Source organism: Gavia stellata, unplaced genomic scaffold, assembly GCF_030936135.1.
Source record: "Gavia stellata isolate bGavSte3 unplaced genomic scaffold, bGavSte3.hap2 HAP2_SCAFFOLD_123, whole genome shotgun sequence".
In the NCBI taxonomy this organism is placed as follows: domain Eukaryota; kingdom Metazoa; phylum Chordata; class Aves; order Gaviiformes; family Gaviidae; genus Gavia; species Gavia stellata.
In genome coordinates this window covers 36,445-58,128 of record NW_026776622.1, presented here as the reverse complement: position 1 = coordinate 58,128, position 21,684 = coordinate 36,445, and the positions used below count along the sequence as shown (strand labels likewise).

The following is a 21,684-nucleotide window of genomic DNA, read 5'->3' as shown; positions in this document are numbered from 1 at the left end:
CCCAGCGTCCCCTCCTGGGTGTCACAGTGTCACCCCAGCACCCCAGTCTTCCCTCCTGGATGTCATGCTGTCACTCTGACACCCCATCGTCCCCTCCTGGGTGTCCCAGTGTCACCCCGACACCCCAGCGTTCCCTCCTGGGTCTCCCAGTGTCACTCTAACCCCCACTGTTACCCCCCCAGCCTGGTGGGACCCCCTGCCCCACTGTCCTCCCCCCCCCCCCCAGTATCCAACCCCCCCGCAGTGCTCCCCATCTCCCCAGTGCCCCCCCAAGCTGTTCCCCCCCCTCTGGGGTCCCCTCCCTGCGCTGTCACCCCCCATGTCCTCCCACCTGCAATCTGCTCCTTGGTGATTGGTCAACCCTGGGGGGGACGGGGGGACACAGATGAGGCGGCACCCACAGGACCCCCGCAGCACCCAACGCCCCAACACCTGCTGGCACCCATAGCCCCCCCAACACCCCCCCAGCACCCATCCCCCCCCAATCCCCCCAACATGCCCCAGCATCCCCAGCCCCCAACACCCCAACATGCCCCCAGCACCCATCGCCCCACCCAACCATCAGTGACCCATTGTCATAGCAACCCAGTGACACCTTCCCCAGCAGCCCCTTGGTCACCATAGCAACCCAAGTGTTCCCACTCCATAGCATTCCTTTGGTCGCCATGTCAACCACGGTGTTCCTCCACCCCATAGGAACCCCTTAGTCGCCATAGCAACCCCAGTGCTGCTCCCCCCCCTCCATTGTTACAACTCTCTAATATAAAAACTCATCTACACAATGTATGTAGGTGAGCAGGCACTTCTTTATTGCAGCGCTGGACGCACAGGGGATCGCTCCACCTAGTGTGCGTGCTTAGTTTCTCTGCTACAAAAGTTGTATACAATCAAAGTATACATATTCATTGTATTTGCAAGAAACAGTTAACATATTCATACAATTTCCAAGAACTCATTAATATATGTAAATGCTCATGACACATGCGCCTTCAGGTACACAGGTGGTCGTCTAAGGTCCTCTGGTGGTTGTCCATAGTCTTCCTCATGGTGTCCTTTAGTTGGACCCAATCTTTGCGCATGCTCAGGTTGGTTGCAAAATTTCATTCTTGCAATCTTCTTAAGTTTTCCCCGGTTTACTGACCAGGCCTACAACGTATCATTCTCTTGACAAGCAAATTCTACCTATGCACAATGCTACATTGTTCAACAGTTAGTCTATGATTAAATCACAGATAAATCATACCTAGTTACCTTCATACAGAATATATATAATTTAATTTTCATTAATCACTCTCCGGATTATACTATTCTATCAATATCTATACTTAAAATAATTAATGGATATTTCTATTACTATCTATTGATCGGCATTCTTGATATTCGAATCAAGATGGGAAAGGGAAGGAATTTCCCAAGCAGCATCACTGGTGCATATCAGGTCACACTGTCACAGGACTCCAACAAGACTTTTCTATTCAATTCTTCATCGTTCCATCTCGTTACTGTTAGTTCCTTAGTACAGAACAGCGACCTCCTGGTGAAATTCCTATGGTTATTGTTTCTAACTTAACAATCCTAACTTATGCATTTGTATTTTATTATTTTATTTATTAATCAAATTTAACCCTTCTATATGATCATATTTTGATTACTTAAAAAAAATCAGAGTATTTACAACATTTGTATGACCTACCTGTGTGCTGCCCCCCCGACATTTTTCCCCAGTGTCCGCGGTGCTGCTTATACACCGTCACTGTTCGTAGATTTTTGCTGCAGACGCTGACTCAGGGGCAATGCTAGGCAGAAGGGTGTGTTGTTTCGAGTCCCCCGATGCATTCAGACAAGGCAAAACCTTTGGAGATACCTGGCCAAAGTCCCCTCGGCGTCCGGATCTTTTCCCGTCACCCTTGGCTTTTTAAAGAGGTTTCTCCTCCCCTTTAGCTGGGGAAAGGTCGGGAGCAGCAGTGGGCGGCTGACGGTACGTGGGTGGTGAGGAACAAGGGCAACAGAGAGGCCTAGGGTTTTAGAGGGATTCTGGTTTTCATGTGACCCAAAATCAGAAGCGCCTTCAATCATGAGTCTGCACCAGGGCCTGCGAGAGAGCTGTAGCCGTCACTGAGGGAGCAACAGCAGCCCTCAGCAGAAAGGATAAGACAGTGTATCTTTCCGTGCCTCAGAAAGCCAGGCCCGACAACAAAGGTCATAAAAAAGGAGATGTTTAATTAGATAACTTCATTTATACCCTTCTGTTTTCAGTCTATCTGTGGTGGGAGTCTGCTGCCTGACAGGAGTCCGCTGCCCTGTCCGTGTTGGCCTTCATGCGTGCTGCCAGGCGGGAGAACGTCCGTCCGCTGGAAGTGCCCTCCAGGCTGAAGAGGTGCTCCAGTAAGGAAAGGCAGCAGCTCTGCCGCAGCAGCCAGGCTAGCCTCTTCCTCCTGCCACAGAGAGAAACTGCTGGGCCCAGAGGCACGAGCTGTGCAGTGCTAAATCAGACAGCGTGGGGGGAAAGCAGGGTGGCGGACAAGCCAGTTACAGCTCCTCGGAGGAAAGGGAGCTGATGGAGGGAGGGCTGCCGGAGCGGGAGGAGGCAAGCAAAGAAGTGCTGCCGGGGGAAGCTCGAGAGGGCGTCTTGGCACTACAGCACCAGGGGGGCCAAGCAAAGCCGGGAACTGGCAGGAAAAGGGGGATCGCCCTCTGAGCTTCCTCATTCCCACACCTCAGCTCCACCTCCTGCTCTTTCCCCATGTCCTGGTCCTGCCTCCAGACCCCCTGCCCCTTTCCAGCCTCTACTCCCTGTTCACAGCTCCCTGTTCCCAGCCACCACCACTCCCCTGCCGCAGCCAACACGTGCCAGCGGACACATGCCCGGCTGCAAGCTGCTTTTTACCCAAAGGTGTGCTTTGTTCCCTTGACTGCGCAGAGGGGAGGGAGCGTGGGGCTCTGTCGTTCCCTGTTCTAGCCCCACATCGCTCCTTGATGCCTCGGTCCTGCTAAGGCCTGTGCATCAGGTTAGGTGTGGCCTCAAGTCTAGGCAGGTCTGGGCCCGGACACCTGGGACCAGGTAGGAAATGGCTCTTCCTCCTCTGGGTTTCAGCTCTGCTTCTTACCGGGCCTCCTGCGGAAGGGAGGTTGCTCTTCTGGCAATGTAAGCGGCACACTGCAACTTTTCCACCTGAGACTTGACAAAGGCTCCAATGGAGGTCCGGGGGAACGGCCTTTTGAGCAGGCTCAAAGCCTCCCTGATCATTTTCTTTGCCAGCTTCACACGTCCCATATGACAGCAGACCTGCACAGGAAAAGGAATGCATCCCGATACAGGCTAGTTGCCCAAGAGACGGCAGGAATCTGCCAGTGGCTGGAGATGCCAGGGATATCCCCTGCATCTGGGGAAGGCATCCAGCTCCGTCCCCCAGGAGATCCCTCCAGACCTCCCCGTCTCTTTACCTCCCCTTTGAGGCTGAAGAAGGTGGCCTCTTCAAAGCGGGCTATCACATTCGCTTTCTTCTCTATTGAGTCCCTCAGGAGCTCCGCTTCATCCAGCTTCAGGAGGGCCTTTGCGCAAGCACACAGAGAGCAGGTGAGCGTGGGTGCAGAGCCCGTGGCCAGCCTTGTCCTCCCACATTGCCTCTGGCATGTGTCTTAAGAGGGCCTGTTTCTCCCCCGGCGATGCTCGCTCAAACACAGTCACACTGGCTCAGAGCACAGGCACCAGTGATCCTTCAGACCACCTCCCTGCTAATGCCCCTCGTGCTCAGTGCCCTGTGTCTCTTGCCGCGGAAGAGGCAAAATGGAGGAAAAGGTCAGGGTCTGACCCCAGCATTTCCCTTCCAAGGCCCTGCGAAGGCATGCCCTATTGCAACGGGGAAGTTGTCCTGCCCAGAGCCAGGCGAGCGAGAGGACTGCGTGCTCAGTGGGTGCTGGCAAGCAGGGCAACTCACCATGTAGCTGTTGGAGACGTGCAGGTAGGCAGCCGCACACTCCAGAAGGTAGTAAAAGGCTCTGGCAGCATCGCCCATTGCCATGTAGTGGCGAGCCAAAGGCACAAGCACCGATTCCACGATGGCTTTGCATTCACATGAGCTTGCGCCGTTGCGCTTCCCGTCGGTCTTGCTGGGCAGCTCAGTTGTCTGTTCACGCTTTGCCAGGAACCACCCTGCCACACTAGCCAGAGGACAGTTGCCAGGGGAAGAAGAGAGCAAAGCAAACACGGACATCACCTACACTGGTCTTTCTCCCCACAGAGTCAGCATCAGAAGTCCTCTGTTCAAAGCAGAGCACGAGGCCACGCGCAGGCGTGACTCATACAGGTGCTTTGTAGGAAGGGAGAAAAAGACAAGCTGGGCTTTCTGTCACCTCCCACAGGCAAACCACCCGAGTCCCTGGGGCGGCTTTTCCCCTGCAGATTTTGCAGCGCTACTCTGTAGGAACTGGAAAGCAAGGGCTGCTCCAGCGCAGTGTGACGATCACTCTGAGCCCATGGCTTTCCTCAAGCACTCTCTCATCTCCATGGCCATCTCCTCCCAGCCCCCACCCCACAGAAAGCCTCCTCCCTAAGCTACAGTCACAACCGGCAGCCAAATCTGTCTCCTCTGGAGACACTGGCTGAGCTCACTGGCTTCAAAACTAATCAAAACCTTGTCTGCTCACCCAAAATCCTCCTCCGTGAAAGCCTGCGGCTGCTGCGGAGCATCTGCAGCATCTGCAAAGAAAACAGGGGGTTAGACACCTCCTCGCGTACCCTGGGTAAGAGCTGCTCTCCCTTTCCCAGCGCGCTTGCAAGGATCCTTGCAAGGGTCCCGACACACTGAGGAAAGTCTGCAGTGGTCGTCCTCACCTCCTGGGCTCATCCCTAGCAGATCTGCTCCCACCCGACCCCCAGCACACACCCCGGGCCTCCTGGAGGGCCCGGGCTGCAGAGCATGGTGCACAGCATACCCTCAGTGGCGTGGGTCCTATCCTTCATCTGTTCTCCAGCGAGCACCAAGGCCTCCCAGCTGCCTGAGTCGCCCTGGTCAGCAGGGCCCGGACAGCTCCCTCCGTCCTGGGTGCCGCTGACGGCAAAGCGGTGGAAGGCGACAAAGTCCCCTTGGCCGCAGCTCTTGCATTTGTGTGCGTGCTGCTCCAGGAAGGCGGCACACTTGCCGTGCAAGGCGACCCGCTGTCTCTCGGGCCACAGCTCGTAGGCAGCCTCCCGCAGCAGCGGGACACAGAAGGCCAGGACGCCAGACTGCTGCTCCGTGGGCTTCTTGCTCGGAGAGGGCCTCTCCACACCTGCAAGGCAAAGGGCCTTTGCATCAGCCCGAGCTGGGGCCAGGGCTCAGGGCCGTCCCAGCCGGGCCACGAAAGGCATGCCTTGCTGCGCATCCTTGGCAGCGAACCAGCGCTGCTGCACACCGAGCCTGGCAGCACGGGGCGAAAGGGCCTGGCTTGCCTTGCTGACGCTAGCAGAGCCCTGGGGACGCAGTGCTCAGCTGCGCTCCAGGCAGCAGCTGGGGATCTTGCCGCCAGCCCAAGCGAGCCCTGGCCAGCGCTTTCTCCCTGCTCTTGGCAAGGCAGTCCCCAGCCTCCTGAGCTTCCCGCCCTGTGCCACAGGGGAATCAAAGCTGAATAAAACCTGTCAAAGGCCCCGGGGCACTCTGGAGGGCACCTTTGATCTGGATGCTGCAGGCTGCTGGAAGAGGAGTTCAGGGGTTCCGCACACCCTCCCATGCCCTCCCATTGCTTTGAGATGGACTTGTAAGATCTTTGAGCAACCCATCCCCAACAGCCATGCCTGCCTGAGCTCCAGCCACCCATCACCAGGGGGGAAGCGCACCATGCCCTGGGGAGCCGGCACACAGCTGGGAGCTCCCTTGTCCACCTTCCTGCTACCACTTACCGTGCTCTGCCTGCAGAGAGGTGGCTGGCCCCTTGCTAGCATCTTGGACATCTTCTGGCACCTCTGTGTTTTTCAGCCACTTAAGGATGTTGTCGCTCACCAGCATGTCCAACAAGTAATTCATCTTGTGCCTGATGCCAGCGGGAAGGATGTGCAACAGCAGCTGGGTGGTAAACACTGGCCCGATGACAGCTGCAAACTTCAAAACCGTCTGCTTCAGCGGCTTTATCCGGTCCAGCTGAGCCAGCACAATCTCTGCCAAAAAGAAGCGACACGTCTCTCTCTTGCCTGTTCCCCATGCTGAGGCTGGAGAGGCTGGAAAGTTTCAACACATGAAACGGGCTAGGCTTTGGCCTCCTCTCCTCGGGACTGCACCTGCTGGGCAATCGCAGCCCAGGGTCGGCCTCTTCAAAATGGCTCCGCTCCTGTTGGAATTGCAGGCCACAAGGCCCGGGGAAAAGCGAGACGCTCAAATAAACGCTCCCCCACCAAGGGTGAGGAGGGCAGGATCCAGCAGGTACATGCATCCCGTCATGCAGCCTGCCAGATCTGGAGTAGGGTTTTGCCCAACAGTGCACACAGAGAACAGGGAACTTTCCCCACCTCAGAGGTGGACTCCGAGCTCCCCACAGTGGTTGTCTTAACTTGGCCAGATAATACTATTCCTTTCTTTTGGTTTTCTTCCCTTTTTTTTTTTTTTTTGACAAAACAACTTAATAGCAGGAATGCTTTGGCTTGACATTTCCTCCAGGTTCATACAAATGGCTACAGCTAGAGAGGAGGGACATGCCTTGCCAGTTCCCCCATCCAGCTCCCCTGGCTACAGGGGGGATTTCCCTGCCAATCCACAGAGAAAAAAAACAGATTTGGTTTGGACTAAGAGCCTTGAGAGCAGCATTAGGTAGGGAACTTAAAAAGAGAGTAGCGAGGTAGAAGCCGTGTTCAAAGTTGAGTCAGAGGCAAGTCAAAGATTTTTTCCCAGCCAAGAGTTTGTTTCTGTGAGAAAAGGGAGTCATTTTGGTGTTGCACCAACAACCTTTTCGCTCCTACCTGCTGCTGGAAAGCAGCCAGCAGGCTCACGGCTGCTCCACATACAGGAGGGGAAAACGGCTGCCCGCAACCCCAGGCCTATTTCTGGTCAGACCAGAGCCACCTTCCCAGCAGAGCCCCCAAGCTGAGAGGGTGACTCTGCAGCACACAGATGCCCAGCCTCCCTCTAGCTGATGCCCCAGGAAGGGGCCCCAGCACAGCCACAAGCCGGCAGAGCGGCACACGGCCCCTCACCTTTCAAGGTGGTGGGCAGCACGGTGTTCTCCAGGTTCACGTCCGGTCTGATGATGCAGACCCTGCCATCATTCCCCGCGCTGGAGCTCGAGGTTGCTGCGAGGGATGAAGCCTCGAGTGCAGAAGCTGGGTGGAGCAAGAGAGCACAAATAAGGCAATTTGACAAGTGACTTACAGCTTGCAAACATTTCAAAATTCACCTGAGACGGGACAAGTCCCACCTTACGTGGTCCAGTGCCGGCGTGCTGACCTGCCTGCGCTGAATGTGCTCATTAAGCAGAGCAAAGCAGTTTCCACTGCACGCGGTTCTTTGCATAGCCCTCCCAAAGATGTTCTGCCTTCAGACCAGCCTTCCCAAACAGTGCCTCAGTCAAAGCTTCCAGAGTTCCCAGGGGGCGACTGACAGCCCCGGGACAGAAGCAGCAGCATTGCTGCCTTCAACAGCGCTACCTCCACAGCCAGGGAAATTGCCAGTGATAATGCAAAATGTAGCGTCAGTCCTGGCTCTTCCCACGGCCACGGCACTCTGGCTGGCATTGCTCTCTCGGTGCCATTACCACCATTTTCTTCCATTACCTAACTCGCTAGCCCCTGCTTTGGCTGTCCCAACAGCAAGGCACGCAGGAGCCCACACCTCCGCCAGACCAAGTTCTGCACTGCTGCAAGATCTGACTCTGCCCACATCCATGGGGGACCAATGGGGCAAGACTGTGCTGCGGAGAATGTGCCCCAGCAACTCACGACTCAGCAGCAAAGGTGCTTACTGATCAGGCTCTCCCAGTTGTCCTCTGCTTTTTCACCCTGCCTCTGGGTGCGGAACAAGAGCATGTCGTTGCAACGAAGGCAGCGCAGCTGCTCTTCACAGTAATATGGGATCCCCGAGCTTCTGTGCATCAGGAACCTGGACAGGAGCAGACCCAGCAGTGAGCAGCACAAAGAAAGTAAGGTGAAACACAGTTCAGGTGGGCGGTGAGTCACGCGAGCATGCCAAAGTAGCCAGCATCTTTGTCACAGCTACAGCTCTCTTTGGAAAGAGACAGTCCTCCCGCTGGCTTGGGCTTTTGGGCCCCCCTGAACCTCCAGCCTTCGCTGAAGTCCATGGGAAAAGAATTGCGGACAATGCTCAAAGCACAGAGCAGCGAGCCCTGCCTTCCCTCTCTTCAGGAGCCTAGATCCTCTCTGGCAGCAGGACGGACCTCTGCCCCACGGAATCTCCCCCACACCCTGGCCACCTAGACCAAGGCCTTTTCACACCCCAGCCACGCTGCGGCTCGGGACTCTTCCTCCCTTTCTCCCTGTGCAACAGCGAAGGGCTGAGACCTCCCACGCTCTGTCTCTAGGGAGTTGCCCCCTCTCAGCTCACACCTGCCAGGGAGAGGCATAACAAGCAACCCATGCCTGGTACTCCCTAGAGCTGGCGATGCTTCTAGCAGCTCTGCGTTCCCTTTCCTGGGGGATTGATTCCCTTCCATGGTCTGCGTAAGTTCAAGCCCTCAGGAAGAGCTCCCCTGCCTCCAACTTACCTCGCTAGATCCCTGGAGATGCTGACCGCTCCAAGCTCCTGGCAGACTTTCTGCACCACAGCTGACGGTTTCAGCTCGTCCAGATGAACACAGGTGACTTTCTGGGACGTTGTGTTGTCTGCTGCGGCTTTGCGAAAGCTCTCTGTTCTCGCGTAGCCCGGAGCTAAGCTCACCACCATGAAGAGGGAGACAGTTGGGAGCACGGCTGACATGATACTCCAGGAGGCAGGGTCGATGAAATGGGCATTGTCGATGACAAATATGCCAAATTCTCCTCCAATGGCCTGGAAAAAGCAGGTTGTTCTGAGGGGAATCCGGTGCATTCTCAAGTGTCTTCCAGGGGAGGAGATACAGCCTCTGTCTCTTGAGAGGATGCTCTGAAGTCTCTCCCCAAGCACTTCCCTGCTCAGAAGCTGACTGACTCTTCATTTCTTTGAGATTTTAAGGTCACACCTAACATCACTTGCCCTGCAGAAGGAGGGAGCTTGGGCAAGGGAATGCAGAAGTTACTGTTCCTCCTCCAGGGCACGCTTTACGGGAGGGAAGTTATTGGGTGTGTTTGTGGGGCTGCGGGGAGGAGGTGGGGGGTGGGGGGTTTCTCAGGCCCTGAACGGTGATGACCCAGATGTGTGGTCCTCCCAAATGTTCTCACTGCTGTGGTGCAGAGCCCGCAGCCGGCAGGGTTGTTTTCCTTCTCCGACCCAGGAGGAAGGAAGGAGAAATGCTCACCTTCTCTAGCACTTTCGCCCAAGTCGAGCGCAGTTCCATTTGTCTTTGAGTTTCACGCATCTCGCGAGCCTTGTCCGAAACGGGAAACTGGCCAAAGAAGCAGAGTCAGGGAGAACCATCGCTCCAGCGCTAGGCACACCTGGCCACCAAGCAAGACGGCAGAGCAAACCGCCTCTGCTGGCCTCAGCACCTTACTTCTCCCCAGCACAGGCGCAGGGAGCCACAGTGGGGACTTCACCCGGAGCCTAAAGCAGAGGCCCTCTGCTGAGGGTCTCTGGCAGAGCTGGCGCTTGGGAGTGGGCTGAAGAGCTGGTGCTCTGGCTGTGGGAATCTTGGGCTGGCTGGAGCAGACCATTCACACAGCGGCAACCTCAGCACGAGGTCAGCACCAGCCTCTCTCCAATGCCACTTCCAGGGTGCTGAACAAGGCACCGGGCACTGCCGGATGCAGCGCGGGGCGTGAACTCACCACAGACAGGGAGTCCCCCGCCCCGGAAAGGGAAACGTGTGCTATGACCCCTGCGATTCCCGCCCCTGAGCTAAGGCACTCCCAGCAGCGTGCCCACCCAACGTCAGACCCAGAAAAGCTCACGAGAAGGCCTTCTCCAGGGCCAGAGAGGCTTCTCGCTCTCACCTTGACAAGGAAAATGTCATTGAGGAGGCAGTAGCTGCTCTCTTCGATTGTCCCTCGGAGCTTTGTCCGCAGCATGTCCTGCCTGGCACTGCACGATTCACAGTCCTCGAGGCCCAGGGCCCTGGCCATCAGCATACGGAGGGCAGAGAAGAACTGCCTCTCGTTGACCTCCAGCAGTTCCATGGTAACTACCCTGCCGTGCAAAGGCAAAAGGGACTGAGATCCCCAACAGCCCAAGCCTTCTAAGACAAAAGGGGTGGGGATGCCCTTGGAGCGGGGGGGCCGCCCATCAGCCACCCATCTCAAAGTGCTTCCCAGAGAAGGCCAAGCTTTTCACTCCTCGTACGAGAAAGGGCACAGAGGGGTAGTTGCTGCCAAGGCACTGGGACAGCCCGCTCCGGACCCTGTGTCTCCGCAGCGCCGGCCCCACGCGTCTCGCTACGTGCCCTCTGCAGAGGAACTCACGGGGCTAAGAGGCAAGGATGGAGCAAGCGGCGAGTTTGCCTTTGGGCTCCAGGCCTTAGCAGCCTGCCTCCCAGACCACAGGAAGGCTTTTCTGCCCCAGTGCTCCTTCTGGGAAAGAGCCAGAGGGCAAGCAGGGCTTCTGAGAGAGGCCACCCTGCTGTCTGTTGGGTCTGGAGTCAGAGGCAAAGCATTGAGCTTGGGCTTTTTCCTTCTACCCGTGCCTGGCCCAGAGGTGAAGGAGGAAAGACCATGGCTCAAGAAGCCACCTCCAACTCCCCGAAGAGGCAGAGGCGGGAGCAGAGCATGCAGGAGCTCCTGGGGAGTATCTCCAGGAGGCTTTTTCGGAAGGCTGCAGTCCAAGGGCCAGGTGCACTGGCAGAGGGGTTGGAGTGTTCCACGGCTGTCAGGGGACGGGCAGGGGCGGTGTCCCAAAGCTACGGGTTAAAAACCTGTACCTGTGGCCAGCAGCCTGGCCTAAATAGGCCAGCTCAGCAAGTAAGTGGCTCTTTCTGGAGCCCCTCGTGCCCTCAAATGCCAGGATGCGGCTTTGTCCTAAATCCTCATAGGCTTTCAAGCAGCTGACAAAGAGGTCAACCTCCTTCTCCCGACCTGTGAAGACGAACAAGAAAGCGAGCTGCTGGGGCGTGCTGAAAAGCAAAGAGCTGTCCCTTTCGCTGGCATCCCTCCCCGCCACCAAATCTGCCAGCCTGCCTACACCCAGGCCTCCTGCCTGCCCTCTCATCCCAGCTCTTGCACCTCTGCCTTCCTCAGAGCGGTAGCGGACCCACCTGCCCGCCTGCCCCACAGCGCAGCTCCCATGCCCTCTTCCCTGTCCCGTCCCCCTCCCTTCCCCTCCCACAGGCACAGAGATTCAGCCGGCTCCATGCAACTCCCCACAGCGATCCAGCACAAGACTGCAAGGGACGGTTTGAGTCGCTGCAGGCAGCTATGGCCCAAAGAGCCTCAAAGCATCTCCTCACTGTACCATGAGCCACAGAGCACTTCCCAGCAGCTAAGGCGGCATCTTCAGGCCTGTACTGGTTTTGGCTGGGCTAGAGTTAATTTCCTTCAGCAATCGTTCATATGGTGCTATCTTTGGGATTTGTGACCAAACATCGGTGCTGATAGCACAATGATGTTTTAGGTACTGCTGAAGAGTGCCTGCACAGCGTCAAGGCCTTTTCCATTTCTCACGCCGCCCTGCCAGCGAGCAGGCTGGGAGTGCACAAGAAATTGGGAGGGGGCAGAGCCGCGACAGCTGACCCCACTGCCCAAAGGCCTATTCCATACCCTATCAGGCTGTGTTCAGCAAGAAAAGCTGGGGGAAAGAAGGAGGAAGGGGGGACGTCTGGAGTGATGGCGTTTGTCTTCCCAAGTCACCGCTACAGGAGATGAAGCCCTGCTTTCCTGGAAACAGCTAGACACCTGCCTGCCCATGGGAATGCCTGATTTTGCCTCGTGCACGTGCGCAGCTTTCGCTTTACCTATTAAGCTGGGTGGACCTCAGCCCACCAGTGTTCTCACTTTTACCCTTCCGATTCTCTTCCCCATCCCACTGTGGGCAGCGAGCGTCTCTGTGGGGCTGAGCTGCCTACCAAGGTTAACCCATGACAGGGCCCAAAACATCCGGCAAGACACGGAGTGATTAAAGGCATCCCGTGGGTCCTGACATTTCCATGTCTACACCCAGATGCTGCCAAGGAAGGAACTCTGAGGAGTACAAGGGGGAGAGCCCACCACCAAAACTCTCCGTCAGTCTGGCAGAAGGAAGTCTCTTTCCTGATCCCAAAGACAGGGAGCAGTTTAGCCCCCCGGCTGTGAGCTGCTCCATAGTTGAAAGGAACCTTCGTACCAGTTCTGGAGCATGGCAGGGAGCACCAGGCGCCTCACCCTGCCCTCCAGCCCAAAGATATCAACCAAGTAGGGACCAAGACAGGCGGCACTTCCTTAGGGCCGCTGCAAGCAACACTATCCCTGGCAAAAGCTTCTCCCTTCCAGCGTGGCACTAAAAGTTACCAAGGGAAAGAAACCAGGGTTCAGAAGAGCAAGGCGTTCTCCACCTACCCAGCAAGGGGACGGACTCTGACTTCTTCTTCGTAAGACCCATGCCAAATACGCTAGAAGCAGGGGAAAAGAAAACACAAGCCAATTAGCTGGTGAGAAGCGAGGGGACGCAGAGAAGCAGCCTGGCTTGTGGGGGGGCAGGGTGTGCTCCTCGGGTAGCTGCTTTTGTTTCGAGCAGCGTGTTAGCCCCTGCACGCTCCCCCAGACAAAGTTCAAGCTGACATGCTAGGACAGCTTTGAGCATAAAAATAGCCCAACGGCCACATCGGGACAGGAGGACCTATCAAGCGTCCACCACCAGAGGCCAAACCCAGAGCAACTGGAGACATGTGAAAGAAGCCAGGGTGTGCTGCTGGCTAGCAGACAGCTTTCCCACATTGGCCAAAAAACCCAAGTGTCTTGGAAAGGAGGACTTGTGTCACTGAACGGGTTGGGATGCCAAGCACCTGGCATCTTTGGCTCAAGTCTTCCTGCAGTTTCAAAGAGACGGCAACGTTAACCTTCAAACCGTCATCCAAAGAGAAGGTCAAACCCTGGCCCAGAGGAAGAGCTGAGATTTCAGCAGGAAGACATGAGGAAGAGTGTCCCAATGGTCCACGGTTGCCCATGGGAACCGGATTGGCCCAAAGCTTCCTGCTCAGAAGCAAGTGGGACAAAACCCTCCTTGGGTCAGCATTACCAGGGCACGCGGTAGAGCAAGCACAGCACGGAAAGCACAGTCAAAAGCCATTCGGACAGAGCCTGCAAGGCCAGGTTGTGTCTACCAAGGCAGATACACCTTCCCCATCCCTGTGGCTTCACTCCCGCTCTCTCAGCAGCGGGACACGGCAGGGGAGAGAGGCAAAGAGCCTCCCACGCCAGGGCTTCTGACCGTCTCAGCCACAGGGAAGGGAGACCAGCTTGGTCTCTCTCTGCAGAACTCCTCTTTGCTGGCCAAGGCCGCAAGTGGCCAAGTGCCACCCTCCCCTCAGCCAGCCCTCTCAGAGGACACTCACCTAATGGTGATCCCCACAAATTGATAGACAGTGCCAGGGTGGCTAAGGCCTTTCATCTTTCTCTCTGGCAGGTCCTCGAAGCAGTAAGGGGGCAGTTGAGAGGCCGCGCAGGTTTCTGCATCACAGGACACCAGCCCAGAGTAGTGCACCATCATCCGGGCTGCCAAATTCACCTTCTGGCCAACGACTGCCAGAGAGAGAGAGAGAGCACGGTTGACGTACCTGTGCCACCAGCCCCGCCGTGCCCTTCCAGGCCAATGGCTGCCTCACCTCCGGCACGGGCCAAGCCCACAGTGGGCTCAGCAGAACCCAGGAGACCAACCGGCCAGAGCCCATTCTCCCACCCCGGACCAGGACTGGCTGCTGGGCAAGCCCTCTCCCAGCCCGCCTTCCTCATCCAGACTGCTGTGCTTAAGCAGGCCCACGCCAGGCTCCTGCGCCTCAGACACACGCCTCGTACCTGTGTATTCATGCCTTACAGGGTGGCCAATTACTCCGCAGAACACCGTCCCGCTGGTAACTGCAACAGACACTGCCCTGGCACACAGGGAAACAGGGCGGCTTCAGCAGCGCCCCAGACGCAGTGCTGCCCGCCCGGCTTCATCCCTTTCCGCACCTCCCCTCGGCGCTAGCCTGGGCCACCGGCCGTCCTGCCCTGCCAGCGCGGGTCTCAGGGACGTGGAAAGCTCAGGGGCGCAACACACCCAGGTTGCAAGGGGCAGGGGACAGGGGTAGAGTGCACACACTCACTCTTTTTCCCCGAGCATCGTGGAGCACAAGTTGAAGATCTGAATAGCACTCTGCAAGGCGTGAAGGCTCTCGTAGGGTAGCTTTTCTCCAGTGAGTCCAAACACACAGACGAAGGTGCAGCCCTGCCAAGGACAGACACAGCACGTCTTGCTACAACGCCTAAGAGGGAGTCTCTCCCTCTTGCTCACTGCCCACCCCCTCGGCGTGGGGGGAGGCCATTCCTCCCCCACACTCACTTTATCAAAGAGGAGGACTTTGTTCAGCTCGCCCTTGTGAGGAGAGAGGATTTCTAGCATCATCCTGCTGGCATTGTGGAGGATCGCGCAGAGATCCCCTGTGCCGATATCTGCAGCCAGCCGCAGGTTGACGAAGAGGCACGTGACGGGCCGTAGCTCAGAGAAGAGGTCCAGCGGCACTCTGTCATCAAGCTGGAAGACAAGGGCACGACGGCTTCACCAGCCTGCTCTCCCAGGGGCTTACTGCCCACACCAGATACCGAGGGAGAGCAGGCGTACTGGCCACAGCAGGGACTGCTGGAGGAAGGGATAAATCCTCCTCTCAGTGCAAATGGCAAGCAGGCTGCCCAGCCTGCGTCAGGCACACACCGAATCATAACACAAATGACGAAGGAGGGAAAGGTGCTCCAGAAACACCCCATCTTGGGACAGGTATGGAAATGAGGGGCGGCCCTCAGGGATGCTCTAGGCACTTCCGGGGAAGCTCCCCTTTATCCCACCGTCACGTCCGCAGCACATCCAGAACCATACCCACGGAAAAGACAGAGAGACAGAAGTCCACCTCCCACCACCCGTGTCTCTCTGAGGACAACGCGCACAGTGGTGCAGCACTGGTGCCCCTTGGCTCAGTTTCCCCGCATTGTCATCTCAGGGTGCATTTTCATTTGTTGGTCTGTTCTCGTGAGAACTCCACCTCTGCAACGCACCGCTTCTCCTGCCCTCCACCAATGCAGCCCCCAGCAGCGGCGGCCTGGCCATACCTTCCTGAGAGCAGCTGCTGGTATGTACTTCCTAAGCACCTCCTCATCCTTGGGCAAGAGAAGAGCAGGCCTCATGGCACCTGAGGAGAGAAAATGCGGGTGGTTGCTGGGAGGATGGGACTACGAGGTGTTGGAAAGCAGGAGCTGGCACTGGAAACAGGAGAGAGAGAGTCTTTTGCGTTTGCTCATGTTACCACCTCCAGATGCTCAGGGCAGAGCTGTCCCCTGGAAGGAGGAGGAAGCAGCAGCAGCAGCGACTGCCCCAGCTGATGTGCAGGAGGTGCAAAAGCGTGAGCGCTAACTGAAAGGGGTTAGAGGACGGAGGTGGTTCCTCTCTGGCCCCTGAAGCAGCCAGGCCCCACCTTTCTGGGCAATCACAGAACAAGGTGAAGTTGGCACTCACCTTCCCCTTCCCAGCGGTGGCTCGCTGGGTGTTGTACAAGCTTGCGTAAAGCCTCTTGGCATTCTGACCAGGACATCTGATCCATGCCTGTAAGCTGAAGACACACGGAATGAAAGCACTGCCACTGGCCTCCCCAGGAGTCCCAGGGGACAGAGCCTGCCCTCCACCGTCACTGCCCAGAAAAGGGGAGAACAAGCCCACCCGGCTGGACGGGGCAGAAGTGCTTCCTCAGAAGCACCGCAGCTGGGCAGGCATCATCATCTAAGCATCCCCCAGCTGTCAACAACAGCTCCATGACCCACAGAGGACATTGGCTGGGGGGGCCAAACCCCTTCCAGCGCCTCCCGACCCCTCAGACCAGGCAAGCCCAGCCCACGGTTACCCCTGAGATGGAAGGGCGAGAGCTTCAGCTGTCTGCCCGCTTTCGCAGCTACAACTCTCTCCACAAGCAGCTCCTCAGCCTTCTGACACCTGCCTCCCTCATGTCCAGGCCCAGGTCCCCAGAAAGGCTCTAGAGGCCGCCTCATCCACCTACCTTCACAGGGCTTTGGCCTGCAAGAGGCTCGGTCCTGACCCGGTGCTGCTCACAGAGCTCCCAGGAGGTGGCTGAGAGGATAACTTCACCTGCATTCGCAAGCTCTTCAGCCTCACAAACTTCATCCAGGGCCCGGCCACAGATACAGAAGTACTGCCGCCTCCTGTCTCCGACAATCAGGAGGCTCATGGGCCCTGCAGAGATCCCTGGTGAGAGAGAGAGGGAGAAGCAGAGCTGACACAGGGAACATTTTGAGCTCTACAGCCCCCAGCATCTCAGCTCTTCAGAAGCTATTCTGAAGCCCAGCGGGGAGACGGGCATTCTGGAGGGGGAGGGCATCCTCCATCCCACTCGGGGGGATACTGGCACAGGTCCCTGAAACGGGTGTCTAGAATAGACAAACAAAGCCTACAGTGACACTGTGTTGAGAGTGCCGGGCGTCTTACCCAGCTGCCTGCCCCAGAAGCCCAGCAAACCAGCGGGCTTGATCACCGCCTGCTCCCTTTACATGCAGGCAGGCTGTAGCTGTCTGCTTGAGAAAGCACAGCAGCCTGCCAAAGCCCTTCTTGCAGCCATAAGCAAAGCAGTTCCCCTTTGCTCTTTGTGCAAGGCAGGGGAAAGGATGCAAAGCTGCCCCCGCCTGGAAAAATGCAAGGATAACTACCTCCCGCAGACATCTGTGCTAAAGCAGACATTCAAAGACCCTAATACTTGAGCGGACACCCGCTCTGCCTTTAAGCTTCCTCTGCATCTGCAAACGCACGCAAACCCAGCAGTCCTGGTCTCCCATCCCCGCTACGACTACAGCGGGCCCCTTCAACGCTCGCAGGAGATGCTTTCCTTTGCACTAGCCCCAGTAGGGATCCCCGCATTCCCTGCCGGTGAGAAGCACCCTGTGGCACGGGAGAGTGCCACGGATCTGCGCCAGGCACAGCGCCCGTACCCATCTTCAGTTCGATCTTCTGACCCACGTGCGTGTCACGACTCCCATACTTCTTCTGGATCTGCCAGCTACATTGCAGCACCAGGCTGATGGTCTTAGCCAGCTCCTGGGATGGTGTTCTCCACAGCACCAGCACAGCATCCCCTGGGGAAAGCGAGGGGAAGGTAAAGGCTCTGCTGAGACCTGACACTCCGTGACCTACGCTCCGTGGCACAGACAGCAGAAATGGGCCAACGTGCTGAGGAAGACGGGCTCGTGGGAGGGCATCGTCTGGGAGGACGACACCCTGGGCACCGTGACACCTCTCCTGTCCTGGGCCGGCCAGAGCAGCAGCCAGCAGGCAGCGGTGACACCCCCTGCCCCGAGCGCTCCTCTGCAGCTGCAGCACACCAGGGACTCCTCCTCCCCTCGCAGCCTGGCAGCCCGAGCTCCGCCATCACCAGGGACTCCCTGCCCCTCACCACCACCCCGACAGACACCTTTGGCTGCGCTTCCTAGGGGGTCTCGTCCTCTCGGTGCTTGCTTGCCCCCACCCCCAGCCCAGGGCCCTACCAGCGGGGGCAGAGCGAGGGAAGCCACAGCCCTTGCCAAAGCCAAACCTCAGGCAGGCCTGGGGGGAATGAGAAAGGGCACTGCAGGGAGGGGGGGTGCGTGCATGGCGAGAAAGCTGGCTCAAGGTGCTGCACAGAGCCTCTTGAGAAGGAGAGCAGAGCAAATGGCTGCCACAACAGTTACATGCTGCAGATGAGCACATGTGGGCATTGTCGTCCTAAGTACGTACCAGCAAACTTCAAGATGTCTCCTCCAAAAATCAGCAACTCTGCGGACAGAGGGAAGGGAAGGGAAGGAAAGGAAGAGTCATGTGGACACCTTCTTCCAAAAGCCACAGAGCAAAGCCCCTCTGCCCAGAGAGGAGCACCCGGGAGAGGGTGCACCGTGGGGCACAGCTCAGGAAAGCACCACTCCGGCCTGTCTCCCAGGCTCACAGTGGCCACAGCTCTGGCACCTGCACAGCAGGCAGGGAAGCAGGGCCTCGAGATGCCACCAGAGCTCGGGAAGGTGGAGGCTGGAAGGGTCCAGCTGGTCCAACCCCGCTGCTCAAGCAGGGCTGAACAGAGCCACCTGCCCAGGACGGTGGCTAGATCGTTTTTGACTAGCTCTAAGGAAGGAGACTCCACAACCTCCCTGGGCAACCTGTGCCAGGGCTCAGTCACCCTCACAGTCAAAAAGTGTTTCCTGACGTACAGAAGGAACCTGCTGCGTTTCAGTGCGTGCCCATGGCGTGGCCTCTGGTCCTGACGCTGGGCACCACTGGAAAGAGCCTGGCTCTGTCCTCTTTGCACCCTCCCTTCAGCTTTTAGACACAGCACTAAGATCCCCGCTGAGCTAAACAGGCCCAGCTCTCTCAGCCTTTCCTCACAGGAGAGATGCTCCAGACCCTTCATCATCTTTGAGAGCTCGCTTGCTTTGGTCTACAAGTGCTGCCAAAGCAGTGGCCACAATGTGGTCACAGTAGCTCGCAAGGGTCAAGATGTCCCCTGTGAAAAGGGGCACATGAGGGTGTCTCTCACACACACACACACACACACACACACACACACTCGGCCGTGGGGAGCAGAAAGGACCTTGCGCTGGTCCTGACTCAGCAGGAGACCCTGGCTGCTCTCGCTGTTCCTCCGGGCCACAGAAAGCCCCAGCCCTTCCTAGGAGGCAGGACCAGGCTGCCCAGCACCTCTGCCTCCACCCTCCATGAGCAGCCTCACGGCCCGATGCCAGACAGTCCTGCAGCATGGCTCTTACCCTCCAAAATGTCACACAGGTAGGAATTGAGGGTTTGCACCAGCTCATCAGTGCCTCTGTCTGTGCCGCTCCTCTGGATTAATGTCTCTGTCAAAGCAGTGAAGCCTGTAACAGGGACACCCAGAAATCAGGAAATGCCCATGTGGGCCAAAGGACCTGGCAGCCAGTTCCACGCTGCCCGGCCCAAGAGCTTGTAGGTCACGCCTCCCCATGCCCCGGCTCAGTGCTGGTGGCAGCAGTGGTTGACCGCCCAAGACAAGCCATCCCGCTCCCTTTGGGCATCCCAGCGGAAGACCTCAGCAGTGACAAGGTGGTCACTCTGTCTGAGGGGCAGGGGCAGGGCTCCAAAGGGCCTGGGGTGGCCCAGAACAGCTCCTGTCCGTGGTTGCTCCTCCCTGCTCACCCCACCTGACAGATCTGCAAAGAGCAGCACTCCGTCGAAAGTCTGAGTGGTAACAGCACTCTTGGGGTAGTCCTCAGCAAGCAGTCTGGGGACGAAAGCTGCTGCTTTCTCCAGGTCGGAGTGGTGATGTTTCCTCTCCCAGGCAGAGGCCATCGTCAGTGCCCTGTGGCACACGGGCTACCTCAGGAGAAGACGGCCGTGCCCAGCTGGGAGGAGGACGAGGCCCTCGCCGCACAGTGCGAGTGGCACAGTGACCCCGGGGCCTCTGTGCGGGACGACTGGCCCTCTGCCCTCACGGGTGAGGTCACAATCACCTGGCAGTGACCTCCTCTGTAGGTCATCGCTTACCCCTCGGCTCTCCTCAAGCGACACAATCAGCTAATAGTGACATCCTCCGTATGTCATCGCCTGCTGCGCAGCTGCCGCCGTGACCCAGGCTCCCTCCTTGACGCTGAGCCACTGACTGAGAGGCGGCCAGCGCCACCCCGCTTCTTTGAGGACAGTGCCGAGGGGAGGCTTGTGCGGCGACCTGTCCCCGAATTTGCAGCTGCTTCCCCAGTTCCCAAGGACCAGCTGCCTCCGGCACACACAGCTGTCTGCTAGCACTGGTCCTTCCTTCCCCCTGCAGCTGCGCAGCCTGTCGCCATCTTCCCGGCAGGCTCACTCCTTTTTTGCTGCCTTGCTCCCTGCCCAAGCCCCCAGCTGCCCCAGCTCAGGCAGGGGAGCCCTCCAGCTCTGCCATCCCTCCATCCGCACAGGGCCTGTGACGGACGCTGGCCTGCCTCTGGCAGAGACAGCAGCTCCTGAGCCGCCCCGTTGTGGGGCAGCTGGGCTGCGCGAGAGCTCCAGCACGTGGAGCCAGGCCTCTCATCCCTGCCGGCAGCTGGGGTTTCCCAATGGAACGGGAGGCCGGGGCATACATGCAGGCTGCCCCATGGCTGCCAGGTGGCAGAGTGGAGGCCATCAGGGAGACTGTGGCGGAGCAGCAATGAAGCCTCCTGCAGCTGCACGACCGTGTTCTCGGTTGTGCCCAAGTGCCACCGCTCTCCCAGGGCGACGCCAGAGGGGGCAGGGGCCATTCGCAGCGAGTCAGCAGGAGGTGCTGTGCCTCCTGGGACTGTCACGAGAGCTGTGCAGTCTCTCGTGTGGCAAGGAAACCTCCCCGAGCTGGGAACCCGGGCTCACAAAACAGCCCTCCTCCACCGGGCTCACACAGAATACATAATTCAATTTTTCATTAATCGCTCTCTTCATCCTACCATTCTCTCAGTAGCCAGACTTAAAATAATCAATTATCTTTTCTATTAATATCTAGTGATTGGCATTCTTGATATTGGAATCCAGATGGGAAAGGCAGGGGGATTTCCAAGCAGCATCACTGGTGCATATCAGCTCACACTGTCACGGGACTCAAAGAGAACTCCTCTATTCAATTCTTCATTGTTCCATCTCGTTAGGATTAGTTCCTTAATACGGAACAGTGACTACCTGGTGAGGTCCCTACGGTCATTGTTTCAAACTTAACAATCCTAACTTATGCATTTGTATGTTATGATTTTACTTATTAATCAGACTTAACCTTTCTATATGATCCAATCTTGATTTTTTTTAAAAATATTATTTTTTTAAAAATATTATTTTTTAAAAAATAATCAGAGCAGATTTTTTAAAAGAAATCCGGGTGCAGGCTCAGGATTGGGTGACTGTGGCGATTCCACTTTATTTTGTTGTACTTTTGGGGGGAACAGTCCCCCAGGCTGAGCCCACGGCGTTGCCCCGTGCTCCAGGCCCTGTTCCAGGCCGTGGGGGCTCCCCGTCCCCTCAGCAACGGGACACCGTGGCCACGCCCCCGGGCACAGCCCCGCCCTCAAACACACCCCCTGGCGCAGGCCGTGCCCCGCCCCTGTGCATCACCTCGGGAGGGCGGGGCCTCCGCCCTGCGCCATCCCACAGCAGGGCCGTGTGCAGAGGAGGCCCCTCCCATGACAGGGCCGTGTGCAGCAGAGGCCCCTCCCATGACAGGGCCGTGTGCAGAGGAGGCCCCTCCCATGACAGGGCCGTGTGCAGCGGAGCCCCCTCCCACGACAGGGCCGTGTGCAGCGCAGGCCCCTCCCACAGCAGGGCCGTGTGCAGCGCAGGCCCCTCCCACGACAGGGCCGTGTGCAGCGCAGACCCCTCCCATGACAGGGCCGTGTGCAGCAGAGGCCCCTCCCACAGCAGGGCCGTGTGCAGCGCAGGCCCCTCCCACGACAGGGCCGTGTGCAGTGCAGGCCCCTCCCAC

The 21,684-nt window shown here is 57.8% G+C and overlaps 1 protein-coding gene across 1 annotated transcript; it reads right to left on the bottom strand.

Moving 5' to 3' along the window:
* Window positions 1–2,257: 2,257 nt before the first annotated feature.
* LOC132321166 (adenylate cyclase type 10-like) lies at window positions 2,258–19,744 on the bottom strand. Its single transcript, XM_059834749.1, is given in 25 exon segments — window positions 2,258–2,435; window positions 3,108–3,286; window positions 3,445–3,552; window positions 3,939–4,153; window positions 4,936–5,271; window positions 5,879–6,133; window positions 7,163–7,288; window positions 7,927–8,063; window positions 8,686–8,969; window positions 9,415–9,501; window positions 10,049–10,241; window positions 10,969–11,122; window positions 12,578–12,630; window positions 13,567–13,759; window positions 14,033–14,133; window positions 14,338–14,444; window positions 14,559–14,750; window positions 15,723–15,809; window positions 16,258–16,463; window positions 17,201–17,344; window positions 17,982–18,020; window positions 19,001–19,105; window positions 19,409–19,571; window positions 19,573–19,584; window positions 19,700–19,744. Coding segments are annotated over 25 exon segments (3,699 nt in total).
* Between the last annotated feature and the right edge of the window lie 1,940 nt (window positions 19,745–21,684).